Raw genomic sequence first — 18,166 nt, forward strand, 5'->3', positions numbered from 1 at the left:
GAGAGAAATAATATCCAACCCAGCTAGGAACATTCACTCACAATAGGAACAAGCGAGAATTCTTGAAGTAGTGTCAAGTGAATATACCTAGGAGTCTTACCATTGTCAAAATTAAGCGAGAAAAACTCAGGGGTCACCAAAATCAACACAATAGCTTCAGACTTTGCTATTGTGAGACTATAGCCCTAAAGATAGGCACAGATAGGTAGATGTAAATTCTTCTGAAAGCTTTCACTCTCGTCGTCTCTCCTGCAACTCTCACTTTCTGCAATCCTCCCAATTCTTGTAATTCTTCCAATTCAAACACCACCACCAACAACAGCAACCATGACAACTCCTAAGAGAAATAGTGGGACGGCATTCACCGGCCTCTCCATGCAATCGAGCGGCCTCGCCTCCGTTGGCTCTTCTCCTGCCGCTGCCGCCGCACCAAAGGCAGCTCCCACGAAGAAGAGGGAGGACGACGAGTTTTCAGACGGGGTCTCAGAGTGGTCCGCCTGGGACTTCCCAGACAAGGACGGAGACTTGGAGACGATGGGGGCGACCGACGCCATCCCGACACTCCCAGCTCCCCTTCTCCCGTTGGGCAAGTTTGCAACCATCACGGAGCGCTGCTTTGTTTACGGACACTGCTGCAGACTGGTGGAAAGCACTCTTGCTCAGCGGGCAGAGGGGGGGATGGAGGTAACTATGATTCCTATCCTACTTTACTGCTCTTCAAAGTACTGACTTGACTACAGTGGATGACGGATGGAGAGTACGATCGCTTCCTGGAAGCAGCACGCTTCCAACATTGGGTAAGTCTTCCAGATGTCTCTCTTGTCAATGGACTTTCTGGTTGCCCTATTCTCAGAAGAACTTTCCTCCGAGAACAGCTTTGGTCAAGTGCCCGAGTGCTGGCAAAGTTTAACGGAAGAAGAGAAAACCAAGAACAGTCAAACATTCAAGAATTTGCTGCACAAGGCAAAGGAAAAGCTGACGTTTTGTTTGTAGGGAAGCATGGAGAACCTCATTTGAGGAGGGCGCTTGGCGCCCGGCAAAGACAGGCCCGTGCGAACCCTGCTCTTTGCCGAAGAAGGAAGGAACGCGATATTCATCAACCCCACAACGCGACCTCTCCAACTCTCCTCAGAGTTCGACACAACCAACAATGAGGCTCCGCTTGACCGTAAAGCGCCACGGCCTGCCGGACACTCCAGTGGTCTGGATTGTAGATACTACTCCTTCTTCTTCTTCTTCTCCTACGATTTCACAACTTTTGGAAGCAGTCAACGAAGCCATACCGATCGAATCCGAAGGGGATTGGGGTCTGGAGGATTATGCCGTTGAACTGAAGGGCGCAAATGGTGCCAACTACGAATGTCTTCATTTCCAGCATGTTGCAGCTGTTATGAAGGAAGACGATGAGGTCATGTATGTCGTTTTTCTCTCCCTGGCTTGAATTGTCAGCTAATTTTCTGCGCAGTATTCGGCCATTACTTACACAAGATTTGAAGATACGACGCATTTCTGGACGGAGACAGATCTCAGCAGAGGGCAAACACCTGTTTGATGGGCTGGCTTTCGGACGACCACTTCTTAGACGCCCTGCGGATCGACCTCCAATTACGATACCTCCACGAAAAAGACGCCGTGTCACTTACGATGATGAAGAGCAAGATGCCGACGAGATACCTACACTGATGGAAAGAGAGGAAGAAGAATCAGATGCCGATGCAAACAAACAGCTCGTTATCCATGCTGACTTCGACGATGAGGACTCTGAAGACGACGAAGATTTCATTCCTGGTGGAGACGATGATGCCGAAGACGAGAATATTGATGCAGAGGTGAATGGCAGCGGTAATGAGGGTTCCTCTGAGAGCGATGGCACAGAAAGCGACGAGGAAATGGCAGATGAGCAAGCAGCAGACGACATCGATCAGAACAGGGAGCTTCAGAAGATGACAGATGCCTTCGAACTTCCGATTGAGACTGAGCCAATCCAAGAGCCAACCCAAGATTCACCTCGTCCTTCAGAGATTGAAAAGGTTGACGAATCTGCACTGCAGAGTGTACCAGAGCCTCGACGAGCTACGATTCGTAAGTTGCATGCTGTCTTTCCTAAGTCGCCTATGGCTGTCTGCAAATATGTCTTGAACGGTACGAACGGAGACATGGGTGAAGCCTACGAAGCCATGGCCCGTGGATTTCGCCCTGTCAAATCTAAAAGCTCGTTTACTGAGAGCCTTGAAGAAACTCCAGATCTGCATGTTCCGAAAACTCGTTCAAAATCCAAGGTAGCTCCTGCGACAGAGTCTAGCAGTCAACAGATCCGGGAATCAGAACATGACGAGCCTCCAAATTCTCTCATTCGTCACTACGATCTAGGTGGGCTGCTTCCAGGATCCATCAAGTCTGGCAAAGCTTTGTCATTCATGGCAGAAGCGTTGCACAGCACTCCTCCTCGACCACGCTCTGGACTGAGAAGGTCAGCGTCTATCGCGAGCAACAAAAGTGTCAGATTTACAATGGACGAAGGCTTATCAAACGGTCTTACATCTATTCCTTGCATTGACAAACAATCCCAGGCTATAGAGTCTAGTGAAGAAAGTGACAGCGACAGCGATGATTCTAGCGAGGAAGACGCTACAAGCAGCGAGGACAGTAGTAGTGATAGCGAAGACAGCGATGAGTCAAGTCATGCAAAAGGGAATAGCACTGATAATGTATCGTCTTCTGGGAGCGAAAGCAGCAGCGATTCATCGAGCGAGTCATCAAGTGAAGAAGAGTCGCCAGAAGAGACATCGAGCAAACTACCCTCGACCACTCCCAAATTCCGAACATCTGCATCTCCATCCCAATCTTCCGCCGCGAATTCGAAGCAAGCCCCGGCCGGAAAACCAGGTCAAGGTACACAAGCTACACGGAAGCGAAATGAGCGTAAACGACTGTCAAATGCTCTGGACAGATACAAGCGAAAGGGAATCCTACCAGCTGGCACCACCATTAGTGAATTGTCAAGGCTTCATGTAAATGACGATACCCCAGCAGAAGCTGCACTTGCTGCGTTGGAGGAGCTCAGAGCCGGCAAGACAGAGAACACGCTTGCGAAGAATTCTTCTCAGTCTCAATCTGATGATTTTGAGCATCGTCGGCAGCAGCTCCTTGATTCTCTAGCATCTGGGGGCATTGAAGTTGGCGCAGATAGTCGCGGAAATACAACGTCGAAGCCCACGCAAGATTCCTCCGCATCTACTCCAGCAGAAGTTACAAGCGCCATACAACCTGAAATCACTTCAACCCCAGTAGTCCCAGAAAGCACCGAGCTTCACCCGCTGGCAAAAGTCTCCGAGCTCGAAGCAATGGACATTGATGCTGCGAAGCCTTCAAATGCCCCAGAAGTTCCAAAGATCGACAGTCCTCTTGCCTCTCCGAACCCACAATCTACCTCTGCTAATTCAAGTCAACCAAGTGCACGTAGATCGAAGATAGATCTTGGTGCTGGCCGGAGACTCTTGTTTGGTGCGCTTGGCATTAAGGCTCCGAGAACCAAGAAGGATGAAGAGAAAGTGCGAGCTGATCTCATGAAAGATGTCAGGCATCTTGTAACCCCCAAAGCATCTGATCCCGGCGAGCCTCAAGGAGAAGACGTCGCTGAGGATTCTGAAGCATGGAGAGAGAAGATTGTTTATAGAGCCGTTGAATGCGTCCAAAAAGGCATCGAACTGAGTGAGCCACCGTTCCCGTTCGTCCAGCGATGGGATCCTCAACAGCAACGTTCTTGGTCAAAAGGGGGTAAGCGCAAGCAGGGCGAACTAGAGCAGCCACAATATCATCAGGAGAACTCACGACCAGCAAAGAAGCAGAAGGGTCGCAAAGGCAAGCATAGATATGCTGAGGAGCAGGAGTACCTCGATGCTTCTTACGAACCTAGCTACCAAGATGAGAGCATGGAACTAAATTACGATGATTCTACTCAGCTCACGAGACCTGAAGATGAGGATGTTGAAGATCAGATTAGCTTGCAGTTGATGAATGACATTGAAGGTCCCACGGGCGCTACTAGCCAAGCACCTGATGATTGCATCCCACTACCTGACGACCCCTCTTCTTTGCCCGATTTGAAAGATGGTGAAGCAAAATCCGGTATGGTCATTGCGTTCAAAAAGCTGGAATTCTCAGCAGCGACACAATGGCAACCCGTGGTCTCACAGTATCGAACCGCCGTCGTTATCTCTATCTTAGAGAATGGTACACTGGAGCTGACTCTTGCCATGCGCGATCGTGTCCATACCGAGAAGCGCTATGATGAGAATACTGGCAAAAGAATCTACGACAAATTCGAGACGGTTGACGACGAGGACATGGATGACACGGAAGAAGATCATGGAAAGCTTGACCTTACCTTTGGAGAGCTTATTGAACCAAAGATCTTGCAAGAGCCTCCGGAGTTGGCAGATGACACTATGATGGACGAAGCCTCGCCAGCATGGGAAAAGATCAACACTGATGATTCTACCACTCTGAGCCAACAGGAAGAATCTGCTGAAGCTCCGCTATCACACGTCACGGAAACACCTCTTCACTCCGATGCCCCTGAATCCTTCCGCATCGAAGAGTCTATTGAACAGTCTGATTTGCCTGTTGCTGATGATCATTCGCCTGAAGTTGTAGTTCAAGCCGTAACCGTCGTGGAGAACGAGCCGTTAGAGAATACATCGCTGGCAATCACAGCACTTACTGTCGCAAAGCCTACTGATGATTTCACGCTCGCTCCCATTGCCAAAGATACAAGTCCATTAGATCTTGCTGAATCAGTTGATGGAGTTCATGAAGATGATAGCAAAAGTGACGTCTCTCCAGAGCCAGTTTCAGAGGATGCAAGACAACATATAGTCCACATGATGAAGGATGCCGACTTCCGAACCGACGTTCCGTCTTCTGTTCTGAGGGATATCCAGCCTGAGTCAATGCAAAGTCCTGGTGAGGTCGCCGAGCTTGAGAAACTATTAAAGGACATGACTGAGACGAATGAAAAGGCATACTCCCCAAGGTTCAACGGGCTTGGGTCGTCGCCTATAAAAAAGCTAAGAGGGTCTTCACAAACCCCAAGTGAAAGTAGAGTCCAGGTTGCAGACTCGTCGCCATCACGGCCACGAAAAGGACCTTCTCAAATTTCTGGACAAGAGCGTCAAGTATCGGATTCTCCCAATAAACAGCCTCAATCAAGCTGGGAAACGGTTGAACCCAATTATCAGGATCCGACACCATCACCTGCTCGACCAACAGAATCAAGCTGGATCACTGAAGAATCGCACGTTCAGTCTTCTAGTCCGCCTAGCAAGGAGCCTGTCAAAGCTGTCTCAAAGCTCAAGTCTATGGTTCGCAAGATCCCTATTGGCAGAGCGCAGGCTTTGTGGGAGCAACTGCAGCCTAAGAAGCAAAGTACTGATTCTGAGGATGAGAGCTCGAAACCTTCACCCGACCATACTACAGGTCTCGACGGTGTCAGCGAAAGAGAAGATCATGAAAGCGTGCAATACCCGAAGCTGTCTGTAGGGTCGTCTTTCAGTCAAGTCGAAGATCATGGTCGTCAGCCTGATTTCGATTTTGATGACAGCGCAGTTATCAGTAACGGAAGCCCACAGGCTACTGATCTTGATTTTGATCCTGACATTGCTGTCATCAATTTTTCTCAGCCACCTGAGCGCCAACCTAGTCACTCTCCTGCAATTTCAGCTGTCGTGGACAAGAACGGGTTTGAATCGGAGTCTGAATTTGAGCCTGAACTTCCTGCTCCAAAGATTGTCAACGAAAAGTCTACTAGCTTCAAGACTCAACCCAGCATCTCAGCTGACCTTTCCTCTGACGATGACATTCCTGCTCAAAAGACTATCAATCAAAAGTCCGTGAGGAAGCCAGCCCCACCTGTTGTGCCTGAGCCTATGTCTTCTGATGATGAATTTCCATCTTTGGAGGCATTGTCACAGCAATCAGCAACGATTAAACGAGAGAAGTCAAGAGACAAGTCGTTGATGCCCCCAAAGAACGCAAAGGATGAGAAGCCTCGCACTGTCTCTGCAAGTTCAAGTCGAGCAGTGGACCTTTCCGATGACGAAGATCAGACTACGCCCAAAGCATCGCAGAAGCAGCGGGTACCATCGCACAGTCAACCACTCCAGAGAAAAGGCTCAGAGATTCCCTTCTCTCAGCGTCGCAATTCAGGACCACGTGCATCTCAGCCTGCTCCTTCGCAAAGCCAAAAGTCCAATCCACCTCCAGGCTCTCAAGTCTACGATCTGACTGACGACTCCAGCGACGTCGAACCTGAGCCACGACGTGCTGCTAAAGAATCTTCCGATTCCGATATTCAGCCTACCAGATTTAGGACATACAAGATCGATACTGATGACGATGAAGAATATCAGGAAGAGTCGGGCTGGGTTCCAAAAAAGACCAGTACAGTGGGAGGAGTTGAGACTCGAAGACTTACGAGTGGCAGCTTGAAAGCTTCTTCACAAGCATCGCTCAATACTAAGAACCGTAGGAAGACGAATACATAGTGGCGGAATGGATGTAGTAAGAAGGAATGATGTGTGCATGGTGGTTTGTTTCCTTTTCGCGATAATGATATACCATATGGGGCCTGGTTACTGGAGTTGGTGGGCACATATGAGCAGGCTTTCCTGATAGCTGACAGCGCATTGCTGTACCGTACATACCATGATTTGCTTCAAATGCAAATGAAATGCCTGTTACGAATCAATTCTCGATGTCCCCTTTGTGATGATTGTTCATGCCAAGAAATCATCTTTCGCGATTCTCGTTTCATGTTTCAACCCCCTGAACCTCTCATTGGCCACCACGCAACCTTACCCAAGAACATGAACAAAGATTCTTCTCGAGTCACTGAAGCTTTCCTTGATTGTTTCAGATGTGTCGTTTCATGAGTTTAAGGTGATAGCCTTTGAAAAGACCAAGAGGTTTAGTGTGTGGGTGTGCATGCATTTTGCTTGTTCTTAGTGATATCAAGATAATAGTTTCTTTCGGTTTGTGCAACATCTTCGACGATTTTTTTTTGGTCTATTGTTTGATTTTTACTTTTGTGTCATCATTTAATTAGTTGTTTGAGCATATACCTCTGGTTAGCATTTCTATTAAGAAAGTTGATGTATTTGAGCAAAAAGACTTACTCAAGGCATCTCAATCACGATACCTACCTGGTTCAGCCTCGGTGATTTCATCCTATCTATAATCCCACGACAACATGAGATCTTTACTCCTCACCATCATTATCCTATCACTATCCAACCTCACATTCGCGTCACGAAGAGTTTCGCCCCGAACAGCTTTACTCGTATCACCAAGCCCCTCCTCAAAATCAACCTCCATATCCACCGCCACTATCCCGACGAAAGTCCCAGCAGATGCAGACGAAGCTTTCCTCACAGCCGCAAAATCAACCGTTACTCCAGCACCAGCAGTAATCATCGACGCAGATGGGAAAGTCCAGGGCGTGGAAGAGAAGTGGCATTTAACTACGTTTACGAGCTGTCATACTTTTGATGCTACGTTTACTTATTGTGGGTTGTGAGTTTTGGGGTTTCTTTTCGTGGTCGAAGAATTAGGGAAGGAGGAAGAGAGAGGAATGAATGCTGATTTGATCGACAGACATGAACCTGTGCTCCCTGGTGGAGATGAGATTGCGGGTGCGGTGAGGCCGTTAGATGCTAGAGGTGGAGTTTTGAGGGCGGTGGTGGTTCTTTTGGGGACGTTGGTGGGGTTGATGTGTTTTTGAGGTGAGATGAGAAGGTATTAGTTGATCTACGAGACTGCTGAATCTCTGGATATGGGTTGGAGTAAGGCGTTAGATACCATTTTGTAATATTTAAATCGGTTGCAGGCCACGCCGATTACATTTAGATCCTTTTTCAAGACATATAAGCACTTCAAACTACGAGAGATGCAAGAACGATGAGCATAAATTATGATTTTGTGATTCGAGATATGTGAATGGGGACAGCGTCAGAGTAAAACGGTCCTTCCTGGAGTTCTGGCTTTGGTATCTCGTATTCAATCTCCTCGACACCATACTTATTCCTTCGACACGTCTCCAAGAAAGTCTGAAAAGTCTTCTCGTTCCGAATTGGGGATGCGATGATTATGTGTATTTCAGGGAACAGTTCAAACAGATCTCCAAAGGTAGCGACAAGAGCTCTGACTGCTGTTGTATCGTAGGTAAGATCGGCTCCCAAAACAAGGTCGATCTTTCTGCCCCCGTTCCATTCTGGTTGTTCGCCACCTATCAAGATATGCCCCCATCTCAATTCCTTGGCCTCGATTATGGAAGATTCCTGGAGACCGTTCAGGTAAAAGTTTGTTGGAAGGTCAGCAAGGACATCATCGGAACCATCAGTGGAAACTATGTGGCTTGCACCGAGATATCTCGCGCACAGGATTGAAATGTAACCTGTGCCTGCTCCTAGCTCCAACACAGATTTACCTTGGACGAGATTTGGCTTTTGGGCGAGGTAATTCCCGAGGTGCAAAGCAGCTTCCCAAGTCCGCAGTCCAGTTGTACCAGCAGCAGCAATCAAGTTTCGGGCTTCAAGGAGAGTAATTGTAGGCACAAAGTCAGATGAGGAAGAAAGAAATGCAAGAGAGCAAGTAACATAGGCCTTTTGCTGTGCAGATACAGCCTCAGAAGGAGCACCTGAGGCAATCAAGGAAGAAAGACAGGACATAATATCATCAGAGACAGCCTGAAAGTCAAGTGTTAGAGAGTATTTTAAAAACAATCCCAGGCGATACATTGAAGAACAACAGAAGACAAATTGAAGAGAAAGCGAGAAGAGAGGCCTGCCTCATTGTCCCAATCTTGGATGCTTGCCTCGATGCGTTGGACAAGCTCTTTCAAGACTCGAACCCGATACCTTGCTGGAGATGGATGTTTGGCAGCGTCATCTGCAAACAATCTATTGTAGATGTCCTGTTGGAATTCATAATTTCGGAGGTTCTCTCCGGAAGGATACTCGAGGTCCTGCAGCACTTGAAGATATTGACGGCAAAACCGGTCAAGCTGATGTCTCCCATCGATAAAACTCGAGCTCGTCATCTCATCTTCGTATCATCGGAACTATGCCAGTAGCTATGTCGCCATATTGCTTTCTCGAGGAGAGAAAAAGGAAGGTAGTCACGATACAAGAAGTGGACTATTGATGTTGTGTCCTCAGGCAGCAACTTAGGGCAAGCAGCCCCAACGCAAAGTTCTGTGTGGTGGCTTACTAAGGAAAATACGCTAAGCGATAACGTCGACAATTCCACCCGCATAGACTTCGAGGAAATCTTCAATCGACAGCGACCTCATCGACAACCACATTTCCGACGTCTGTCTCGATATTCCGTAGACAGATTCACGGACTGATCGTCTCCCATACGCAAACATGGCGGACCGTGAGCAACCCGTGACCCTGCGCACGCGCAAGTTCATTCGCAACCCCCTCCTCGGCCGCAAGCAAATGGTCGTGTAAGTTGCTCATCAATCGAGTCTTGGGATCATCGCGAAGGAGGATACGGGCGTCCAGCTGAAGAAATGGGTTCTGACATGTCTGTTTTAATAGTGATATCCTCCACCCAAACCGAGCCAACATCTCCAAGGATGAACTTCGAGGCAAGCTCGCCGAAATGTACAAGGCCAACAAGGACCAAGTCAACGTTTTCGGTCTCCAGACTCAGTACGGTGGTGGAAAGACAACTGGTTTCGCCCTCGTGTACGACTCGCCAGAAGCCTTGAAGAAGTTCGAGCCCCATTACAGACTGGTTCGTGTTGGATTCGCCAGCAAGATTGAGAAGCCCAGCAGACAACAGCGTATGTTATACCTCGGGGACTGGGATTGGATCCGCTACAATGGTGAGAATGGAATGCTGACAGATGGAAACAGGCAAACAGCGCAAGAACAGACAAAAGACACTGCGTGGTACGGCGAAGGTCAAGGGTCCAAGCAAGAAGAAGGAGAAATAGACGACTCGCTCTTACTGGTGTACGGGGATGGAGGCACATTGGTGTTGCGGGAATGGGCTTTGTCTCTGTATTCGTGCATACGTCTCATTGGCTCTTTCGCATGGAGACTGGAAGGCATTGGGACATAAAGGCATGAATCTCAATGGATCCTAAAGGTCGATACATTACAATCAAGGTGTTTGCTTTCGTCCACAAAAGGTGTTGTGCGTGTGGAATGTGTGTCTTGTGTGATGGAATTGGGCTTGACCATTTTCGGTGCCGCCATTGCTGGGAATGTTGGAAGTTTTCAATATTGGCGTGGGGTGCCGAATTCCCGACTCGCATTTCATTCATGTGCTTGTTTCTGAATTGCTAATTACAGGGACAACGGAGCGATTCAGGGTCGTCTGGTCTATGAATACCAGGTCCAGGTTCTTACCTCACTCAGCACTTGCTTGATGTCCAGGGAAGAGGTTTCTAACCTTGCCTTCGCAGATCACTACGTTCTTGAATTTCCACGACACAAACACACCCTTTCGCTGCAGGTTCAACCAAGATACGACGGAACCCTTTCGGACTGGCTCATGTCACTGAAAGAGAAAACCGAACACTACTCCCACCCGAAAGACAGAAGCTGCACTTGATGTCACAGTCGAAGCACAGGAGTATGGATGGAACCCGGAGTTGGAAATATTTGATGCAAACGTGCTGTGGATAAGGTAGAATTGTCTCAAATGTACTTTGGGTTCTGCTGATCTTAAGGATGAATGAGGATTGGCTTGGATGCATTCTTTGCTTTCTTAGGGTTTTCTACAGTAGTCCTCTTTGACTGCTTCTGTTGCCTCTCCTTTCTCTGAAGATTTCCGTCATTCCATGGCACACAGGCACTCAAATGTCCCCTCTCTGCTCATCTGTGGTTACCTCTTTTCCCGTGTGGGATTTTGAGCCATGTCGTGAAATTATCTCACTTTCTTGTTTCTTTAATAAATGTTTCTTTGGATTCGTGTCAGACTTCTGTGTGTTTTAAAAGCTGCAGGTGCCTATTTTCTACCTCTATTCTATTTCCACCGGATACTATTTTCTGCTGTTGTGTTCCACGTAAGATTCAAGATGTCTATAAGTGTACGAGAACTCCCAGCTGCTCCGTCCTCTCACCACTTAATCACGATCCCAAGCAACATCATCTTACCAATATCATTAGCACGTCACTACGAATCCATACTTCATCACCATCGATCTTCAACATGGCTAGCACCCAACAGATGGCGGAGGATGATCATTCTTCCAACCTCATAGACATCTTGTCATGGTTCATCAAGAAGATCGAGCAAGAAAAAGCAACAGTCGCATTTTTCCAGCGTTGCATTATTTGCAAAGGTGCGACTGAGTTTTGCGAAACTTGCACTCATGAGCTCGATGTTCTCAAGTTCGACTTGGAATCTTTTGCCGAAATGGCTTGTAGAGAGATCTGGAAGTTGACTGGTGGAAAGGAAGGAGAGGCTTACCATGCAGGATGGTCTTTCACTTCTTTCCAGGATATTCAGAACGCTTACAAGGATCATGAAGAGCTTTTCGACCGAATGTGCGAGGGCAATGATCCAATAACATGCAAACCTAGAAAAAAGGTCCTCTATGCCGATGACTACCAACAAGCAATTCCTCCACTCGAATGTGCCATAGGAAATTGGACTCGCGTATGCAAAGCTTTCCAAAGCGAATACGAACTCGGTATGGCAAGAGGGTGGAGACTGCCTGCTGATGGGGTTGAGAAGGAGAGGGGCAAGGTCAAGTATGATCCATCAGCAAAGATCAAGAAATGGGACGCTTTAAAGACGAAGTATGCAGAACTTGCCGCTACGCTTCCGCCAAACCCGAAGTCCGGTGAACTGGGATATGATTCGGAAGAAATCGAATACTATTCCACTTCTGATTCAGCGTGTTCTGAGGACCTTGACGCACCTTGACTAGCCCAATTTCCTGGGCTTCCTTGTTATCGTTCGTCATGCATTTGAGGCTGCTTTATGACGTGAATGTTGGCTAGCAATAACAATCTCCCAATTCCACGAGCAACCTCTCGTCTCGTCTCATGGCGCTTCTTTGGTTTTTGCGCACGTCTTGCTTCTGGATAGCAACAAAGCGAATCGGCTGCAGTGCAAGGAAGATGCGTCCTCGAAGCATCAGGAGTGGGCAGATATCCGGTGCTTGCTGCTTCTATATTTCATGTAGACTTGATAATTAGAGCGGCCACCAAAAAGCTGAACCTCAAAGAATTTGATTTACTTGAACTTCACGGCTGATACATTTCATACTTCATGTTTGCTTTCGATCCATTGTATTGTATCTGTAAAGCATGCTTGCCGCTCTCCAAACATCAGTGTAAGTCTCCAAGTTTTCTCCATTGATGCATTGACAGCCTCCAGATCCTTCTCTCGTCAGACAACTTGCTGCTCATCTATGCTACAAACGTCCATTAAGTGGCGGATCCGCTGTTAAGTTTGGCTTCCACATGTCACCAAACAAGGATAATGCTCATTCCTAGTCCTCTCTACTCGTTTCTCAAATGTTCCCGTTCGAGTTGGACGTCTTTTCTCATGCCTGACTCCAGTACAAGTACTGCAACTCTCCACTTTTTGTTCTGCAAAATCTTCCCACACCCACTCATCACCTATTTCCTCAATCATACAACAGATCTTGCAGATTCCACAAATTATCATGGACGAACAGGAGGCTTTCACGACTATCGAAGGCATCGACAAATGATGTTCGATTCGAATCCGTGCCTCTCAGGATGCTTTGGACAACTTCAGAAAGTGCTCCCAGTCTAGATACTTGGGAGATGACTGTGTTAACTGCACACAAAGTCGTCGAGACCTCGCCATATGGCTGAATGAGTCGAAGATCATGTGTGAGGAAGAAAAAGGCCGCTTTCGAGTCAACGATCATCCTTCTCCACCAGCATGCGCCCACTGTGGGCATAACCCCTACAAAAACTCTAACCAACAATCAGGTTGGCCTTTGGGGGGACCTCGAACACTCAGAGCTATTCGAGAGGAGTATGACGAGATGACAAGAGAACTGATTGGTGAAGTGACAGCATTGGAATCCATCGAGCAGAAACATGGTCTTCGTCCAGCTGCAGCCGAGATCTTGAGGAATAATCAGTTGGACTTGAAGCGTTATGAAATTAGGAGAGAGATATACATGGAGATTGGACAGTCAAAGGGATTGCCTGCTGGTGGTTACGGTTATGATTGGGAAGGTTGTTGAAGTATATTGCAGTGCACCAGCTGTTCCACGCTAAAGTGGACACTTGATTACATGATTGACTCAGAATTCTCTACACCCTGAATATGTCATTGAAGGTACATGTAGAAAATGCCAACACGTTTCGTATTTTCAAATCTTTTCTTTTTCGGGATTGTGACTGCAATTCTCTTTCGTCTGATGTCCAAAGGGATCACTCTTACATTCTACATTCTACATGGGCAGTGAGCAGGGAGTCTTGACAGTCATCCAAGACATGACAACAGACAACAGCACCCTTTTAACTTCAAGGCTCAGATATCTCTGAAAATTTGTTCTGATATTTACAAATAGCTCCGAGCATCCGGGATGCAAGCGGCTCTGTACCATGACCACATCCACGCTCGGCTGGGTTGCACAGTTTCAGAAGTGTTGTCTTTCATGAATAGAAGCTTAGTGGGTATATATATATACATGAAGTTGTGCGGGGACAACTTTAGAGCCAGGTGAATAATGGTTCTTTCTTGGCCAAGCTATTCATTAACTCAAATAAGTCTGGGATTCAGGAATTATGGCAAGATAGCTTAAGTTTAAGGTGAACAATGGTTCTTTGTTGCATACGCTGACCAAGCGCTCAAATCAGTCCGAGTTTAAAAAGAGCAAAATCCAGGTGAGAACGTAGCGCTGTAAGCACCACCAAATCGTGAGACTGCAGCCCGACTTACTCAGTCTTTTGTTAACTTGATTTGTACGCTCTTTGTTGGCTCAGCGTCTCTGCTGAGGAGAGTGTTTCTGTTAAAGAAAACGTCTCACGTTGAAGAAAGCGCTTTATTTTGTTTACTCAATTCACGTCAATTGTGCAACCCTCTTCTCTTGGTACTTTACCATTCACACAGTTTCCTATCCTCAGTTTGGACACCTTTCCTGCCTGATACCTCACCTGATTCGAGCACCTTGCTAACCAATTCACTTGTCCTGGTGAAGTGAACAATTCCATCTCGCTCGAATTCCGCAACAGATTGAAGTATAAACACCACTCTTCGTTCAACTCGAACGCTACCCAACAAACGATCTCAGATGCGACTAGGTGTGCCGGGGTGTGGAGAAGTGCTTTTCTTTTCCTTGTTGAACGTCTGCATGTGCATTTTCATTTTTTTCTTGGTGTATAGGTATGCGTCTTGCGACGACGGTAAGATGATTTCGGTCAATGCAAAACCGTTGTCAACAGAGTTCAGTGAGCTCAGACGAGTTGAGTTGGTTATTCTTCCAGACCACGTTCCTGCCGTGACAGCTCGATGTAGAGAGAAGACGTCAATTGGTCGTTTTGGCAAGCACCCTTTTTTCCCCGAGCTGCTTGGCGAAGTTTAAGCAGTAGCAGAAGGGAACTGGAAACCTGGTTTCTAGTTTCTTGAAGCAATATTTGCAAGCTATTACCATCTTCTAACCCAAAATCTGCCTCGTGTTTTGGCGGTTGAAGTAGTTGATGATACTTTGAGAAAATTTGCCTTGCATGCAATCGCAAGAGACTTTTCATTTTCGTTCTCATTCAGACATTCTCGGAGTCTTAGCGAAGCCTACATAACATCAGAACAATATATGATCACTGTTAGCAGCTCTTTTTCGTTGTCAAGAACATTGGATGAAAGTCATGTAGCTACCCTCAGTTTTTTCTACCATACAGCTTTGGGATCTATATCATATATTATTCTCTTGAAGTACGCGGAGAAGCCGTATTATTTCTAATATTTCCTCTTCAGAAATACTTGCTGTTTGATCTCGACAAAAGAAGTCGTGTCAAATGGGGTCATCAGACGAGGTACTGCTGAATGGTTGACTTGAGCATGATGACTTTGCCATGGCAGACCCACCCATAACAACTCAAGGCACTGTACCAGCCAGACTTCAGTGCCTCCACTTGTTTAATTCTAGAAGCCCTTACCATTCTTGTTCTGCTCAATAATCCCTTGCCCCTTTTCGAAACCCCTTTCATAAGCGAGGCGGGGTAGATGATCACGTGCTGGACTTACCATGTATGGCGCACAGCACAGCTTCTGTGGATGGACCTTGTGTATTGACAGGTGTTCGAATTGTTCTTGGACAAGTTTTAATCGAAAGAACGGACAAATCTTTGAGAAGATATTATGTATAGCAGGGAGAGCAAATATAATTGTTCACCACTGCCAGTTACTTCGTACACTGATCCACAACAACCTCCATGAAACAGTTAGAAAGACACCGTCGCGGCATCAATCCTCCACCAAGCCTCCTCATTATTATTTCTTCCTCAGCCACTCGTTGAGAGCAGACCTCTGAAGCGATGCGTTCCCCCATTTGTATGCGATAGTACGCAGCATGTTGTTGTACATGAAACGAGTGAACGCCTAACCCCCCACCACCTTCCATCCCTTTTTTTGCGGCGCTGTACTATAATGTAACTGTAATGGGATGTATTGTTTTGTCTTCCTTTCCGTACCAACCTGTAAACCTCCAACCAACTAAACGAATGAATGTAAGAAGGAGAATGTGCAAAACGATAGCATGGATAAAGATACAAATTGTCAGCCCAACGCAGACATAGAATCCTCAAAGTGTGCGAAAGAGAGAGTATCAGAAGACGTGACATGTGGTGTGAAATTCGGTCATGATGAGGAAAATAGAGCTAGTCAGGCGAGAACCCCTGATTGTCGTCTTGGCTGTGGGTGCATCTCGACTGGAGGGGCCGGATATCGGTTTGGCGCAAAGGCGCTGGGTGCAGGAGAGTATTGCTGACCATTTGCCAAAAGTCCAGTCGTCATTGAAGGTAAGCCGTCGGATGGATTCCTGCTATATGATCCGCGCTCATTTCTGCTACCGCGATGATTATAGGCATCATTACTGCTGTCGTTGTTGACGATACTGTGGTAGGAGGAAGAGGAGCGCGGGCTAAAGGAATCGGTTGCGTTGAGGAGTCCATCATTACTGCCCTGAGATGGAGTATAGACTTCCGGTTGAGGGGAGGGCAGGGAAATCGTTGGAGCAGAGTACGTAGACTGCGACGAGTTGAGGGATTGAGGACTGTCATTCGCAACTGGCAGGTAAGAGGACGTCGGCATGGAGTTATTGTCAGCTACAGCGTTATTGTTCTGGGATTTGATGGTCTGCACCGTGCCGAAGTCCATGTACGGTCCTCGAGTCTGCGTTCCTGTCAGGATACCCTCTGCAGGTGGCAGGTACTGGTTCAGTTGTGTTGGACGACTGACAGGGACGTTTGCGGGGAATGGGAGCTGTCGATCATTTCCTGGACTGGCAAGGTTAGGAAGTGATGAACTCATTCCTGTCAACTGAATTGGCTTCAGGTCCACACTGATGTTCGACCGAGGATCATAGTTGCTCCCATTGTAGGACGATTGACCATGACTGTATATCTGGGTCGGTCCATCTAAAAAAGGCAAGCTCTTGAGAGGTTGCGGCTGCGCTGCTATCCAGGCTCGAGCCTCCGGGGATGGGTCGAAGTTGGTTGTTCCAAGTCCAATCTGCTCTCCTGGCAGCAGTGGTTGGTATTGGAGATTCACTCCATAATCGACGCTATCGTCTGCGAAGTCACCGTACGCGGAATAGTATTGCTTGGCTCCATACTGGTAAGCCGGCATAGAGTTGTTGCGGCCAGGGTAAGGACCAAAGCTGAGAGGAGGACCTTGGGAAGCGTATGAGTGTGGACCGAATGGTATCATACGGCAGTTCACACGGGAACCTGCACTACCGGGGTCGAAGTCGTAGTTCGAAGTCTCACTTTTCAGATGAGTTTCCGTGGAAGAAACCTTCAGAAGTTCAATCAATACTAGAGAAATGGACGACGACGACAAAACTCTTACCCGTAGAAATATACACTCGTTGTTTCCAGCGCTCTTGCAGTTGGTGCAGGGGCCGCCGTTGTCTCCGCTACACTTGATTTTACGCTTTCGACATCGGCCACACTGCAATGCCTGTTAAAGATGGCCGGATAGGACGCCTCGCGATGATCAACTTACAGCAACGGGAATTCTGGATCTCGTCCTGGGTATTTCATCAATATCTGAAGAACGATCGCCATTTGGGGAGTCCTGGCTTCCTGGGTGTGGAGGTCGTGAATAAACATTATGGCCCGGGCCAGAAGGTAGATCTCGCTCTTGATAAGTGATAGGATAGCCGCCATGACCTCTGTAGCTGTAACGACGGAAAGAGTGCTCATCCTCTTCGTAGTCCGTTCGAGTCACCATCTGCGGTAACAATCTATTAGGAACCAAATTCGCAGACATTTTGCCAATAGATGCCGCCAGTACATTACCTTTCTGACTTGGTTTTGAAGTTGGAAGTAAATTAAATGTCAAGTTGAGGATGAAATATTGCTTGTCTATGGTTAACGAGTGTGTTCGAAGCGTGCTGAATGAGAAGGTAAGTTTCGGGGCAGGCGACTTGCGAATGATTGGCAAATCGGTAGCCGACTTGACGAGGGGGGCAGGTGTTTATAGTGCGTGTGACCTTGGTTCGCTTCTTGGTGTAAGGTAGAGATGTTTGCCTTAGAAAAGGAGTCCAGGACGCGTTTGGAACCCCGGAAATAAATGGGAGATGTGATTGAATGGAACAACAGGAGCTCTGCTGGGCTGCGCAAAGGATAAAAGCTACAGTAAAACCCCATGCACTCATCTGAGCACGGAAGGCTGCATAGGCACCACTTGCTTTCGCATGGCTCTACCGATCAGGCCATGGATCTGCGCTACACATCGGCACATCTGAACAAACAGAACCAGGTCTTTACTGAAAGGAAAGGCTCGACGAGGCTTTCAGCGATTCATCCTTGGGACAGGCTGAGACTGACTGAAAGTATACCCTGCCACTGGATTACCGAGTGTCATGGAGTATGAGACAATCTTGATCCATGAAACGCCTACACAGTAGACAAAGACGTCAAGGGGTTTAGCAGGC

General features: G+C 47.4%; 7 protein-coding genes across 7 annotated transcripts; 5 read left to right on the forward strand and 2 right to left on the reverse strand.

Annotated features, from left to right (window-relative positions):
* Positions 1 to 327: 327 nt before the first annotated feature.
* Positions 328 to 1,017, forward strand: LY89DRAFT_732750 (uncharacterized protein; the record flags this gene model as incomplete). The annotated part of the gene is made up of 3 exons (XM_018219726.1): positions 328 to 684; positions 741 to 797; positions 994 to 1,017. 3 exons carry the CDS (start codon positions 328 to 330, stop codon positions 1,015 to 1,017), a joined length of 438 nt encoding a protein of 145 aa, XP_018072412.1.
* Positions 1,018 to 1,150: 133 nt separating this feature from the next.
* On the forward strand, positions 1,151 to 6,545 carry LY89DRAFT_732751 (uncharacterized protein; the record flags this gene model as incomplete). Its single annotated transcript, XM_018219727.1, has 2 exons — positions 1,151 to 1,413; positions 1,466 to 6,545. 2 exons carry the CDS (start codon positions 1,151 to 1,153, stop codon positions 6,543 to 6,545), a joined length of 5,343 nt encoding a protein of 1,780 aa, XP_018072413.1.
* A 505-nt stretch (positions 6,546 to 7,050) lies between these two features.
* LY89DRAFT_781157 (uncharacterized protein) lies at positions 7,051 to 7,901 on the forward strand. The gene is made up of 2 exons (XM_018222454.1): positions 7,051 to 7,572; positions 7,654 to 7,901. Exons 1-2 carry the CDS (start codon positions 7,250 to 7,252, stop codon positions 7,778 to 7,780), a joined length of 450 nt encoding a protein of 149 aa, XP_018072414.1. The 5' UTR covers positions 7,051 to 7,249; the 3' UTR covers positions 7,781 to 7,901.
* Positions 7,902 to 7,957: 56 nt separating this feature from the next.
* Positions 7,958 to 9,151, reverse strand: LY89DRAFT_684000 (uncharacterized protein). Its single transcript, XM_018214795.1, has 2 exons — positions 8,846 to 9,151; positions 7,958 to 8,744 (listed from the first exon to the last, which is right to left on the reverse strand). Exons 1-2 carry the CDS (start codon positions 9,095 to 9,097, stop codon positions 7,968 to 7,970), a joined length of 1,029 nt encoding a protein of 342 aa, XP_018072415.1. The 5' UTR covers positions 9,098 to 9,151; the 3' UTR covers positions 7,958 to 7,967.
* A 274-nt stretch (positions 9,152 to 9,425) lies between these two features.
* LY89DRAFT_583155 (putative 40S ribosomal protein S24-B) lies at positions 9,426 to 10,003 on the forward strand (the record flags this gene model as incomplete). Its single annotated transcript, XM_018209197.1, has 3 exons — positions 9,426 to 9,508; positions 9,603 to 9,850; positions 9,924 to 10,003. The coding sequence occupies 3 exons, from the start codon at positions 9,426 to 9,428 to the stop codon at positions 10,001 to 10,003; spliced, it is 411 nt and encodes a 136-aa protein (XP_018072416.1).
* A 1,223-nt stretch (positions 10,004 to 11,226) lies between these two features.
* On the forward strand, positions 11,227 to 11,946 carry LY89DRAFT_732755 (uncharacterized protein; the record flags this gene model as incomplete). Its single annotated transcript, XM_018219728.1, has 1 exon — positions 11,227 to 11,946. The coding sequence occupies one exon, from the start codon at positions 11,227 to 11,229 to the stop codon at positions 11,944 to 11,946; it is 720 nt and encodes a 239-aa protein (XP_018072806.1).
* A 3,812-nt stretch (positions 11,947 to 15,758) lies between these two features.
* LY89DRAFT_36455 (uncharacterized protein) lies at positions 15,759 to 17,828 on the reverse strand. The gene is made up of 4 exons (XM_018207019.1): positions 17,529 to 17,828; positions 17,233 to 17,460; positions 17,077 to 17,178; positions 15,759 to 17,022 (listed from the first exon to the last, which is right to left on the reverse strand). Exons 2-4 carry the CDS (start codon positions 17,458 to 17,460, stop codon positions 15,889 to 15,891), a joined length of 1,464 nt encoding a protein of 487 aa, XP_018072417.1. The 5' UTR covers positions 17,529 to 17,828; the 3' UTR covers positions 15,759 to 15,888.
* Between the last annotated feature and the right edge of the window lie 338 nt (positions 17,829 to 18,166).

Source organism: Mollisia scopiformis (assembly GCF_001500285.1).
Source record: "Mollisia scopiformis unplaced genomic scaffold LY89scaffold_10, whole genome shotgun sequence".
NCBI lineage: Eukaryota > Fungi > Ascomycota > Leotiomycetes > Helotiales > Mollisiaceae > Mollisia > Mollisia scopiformis.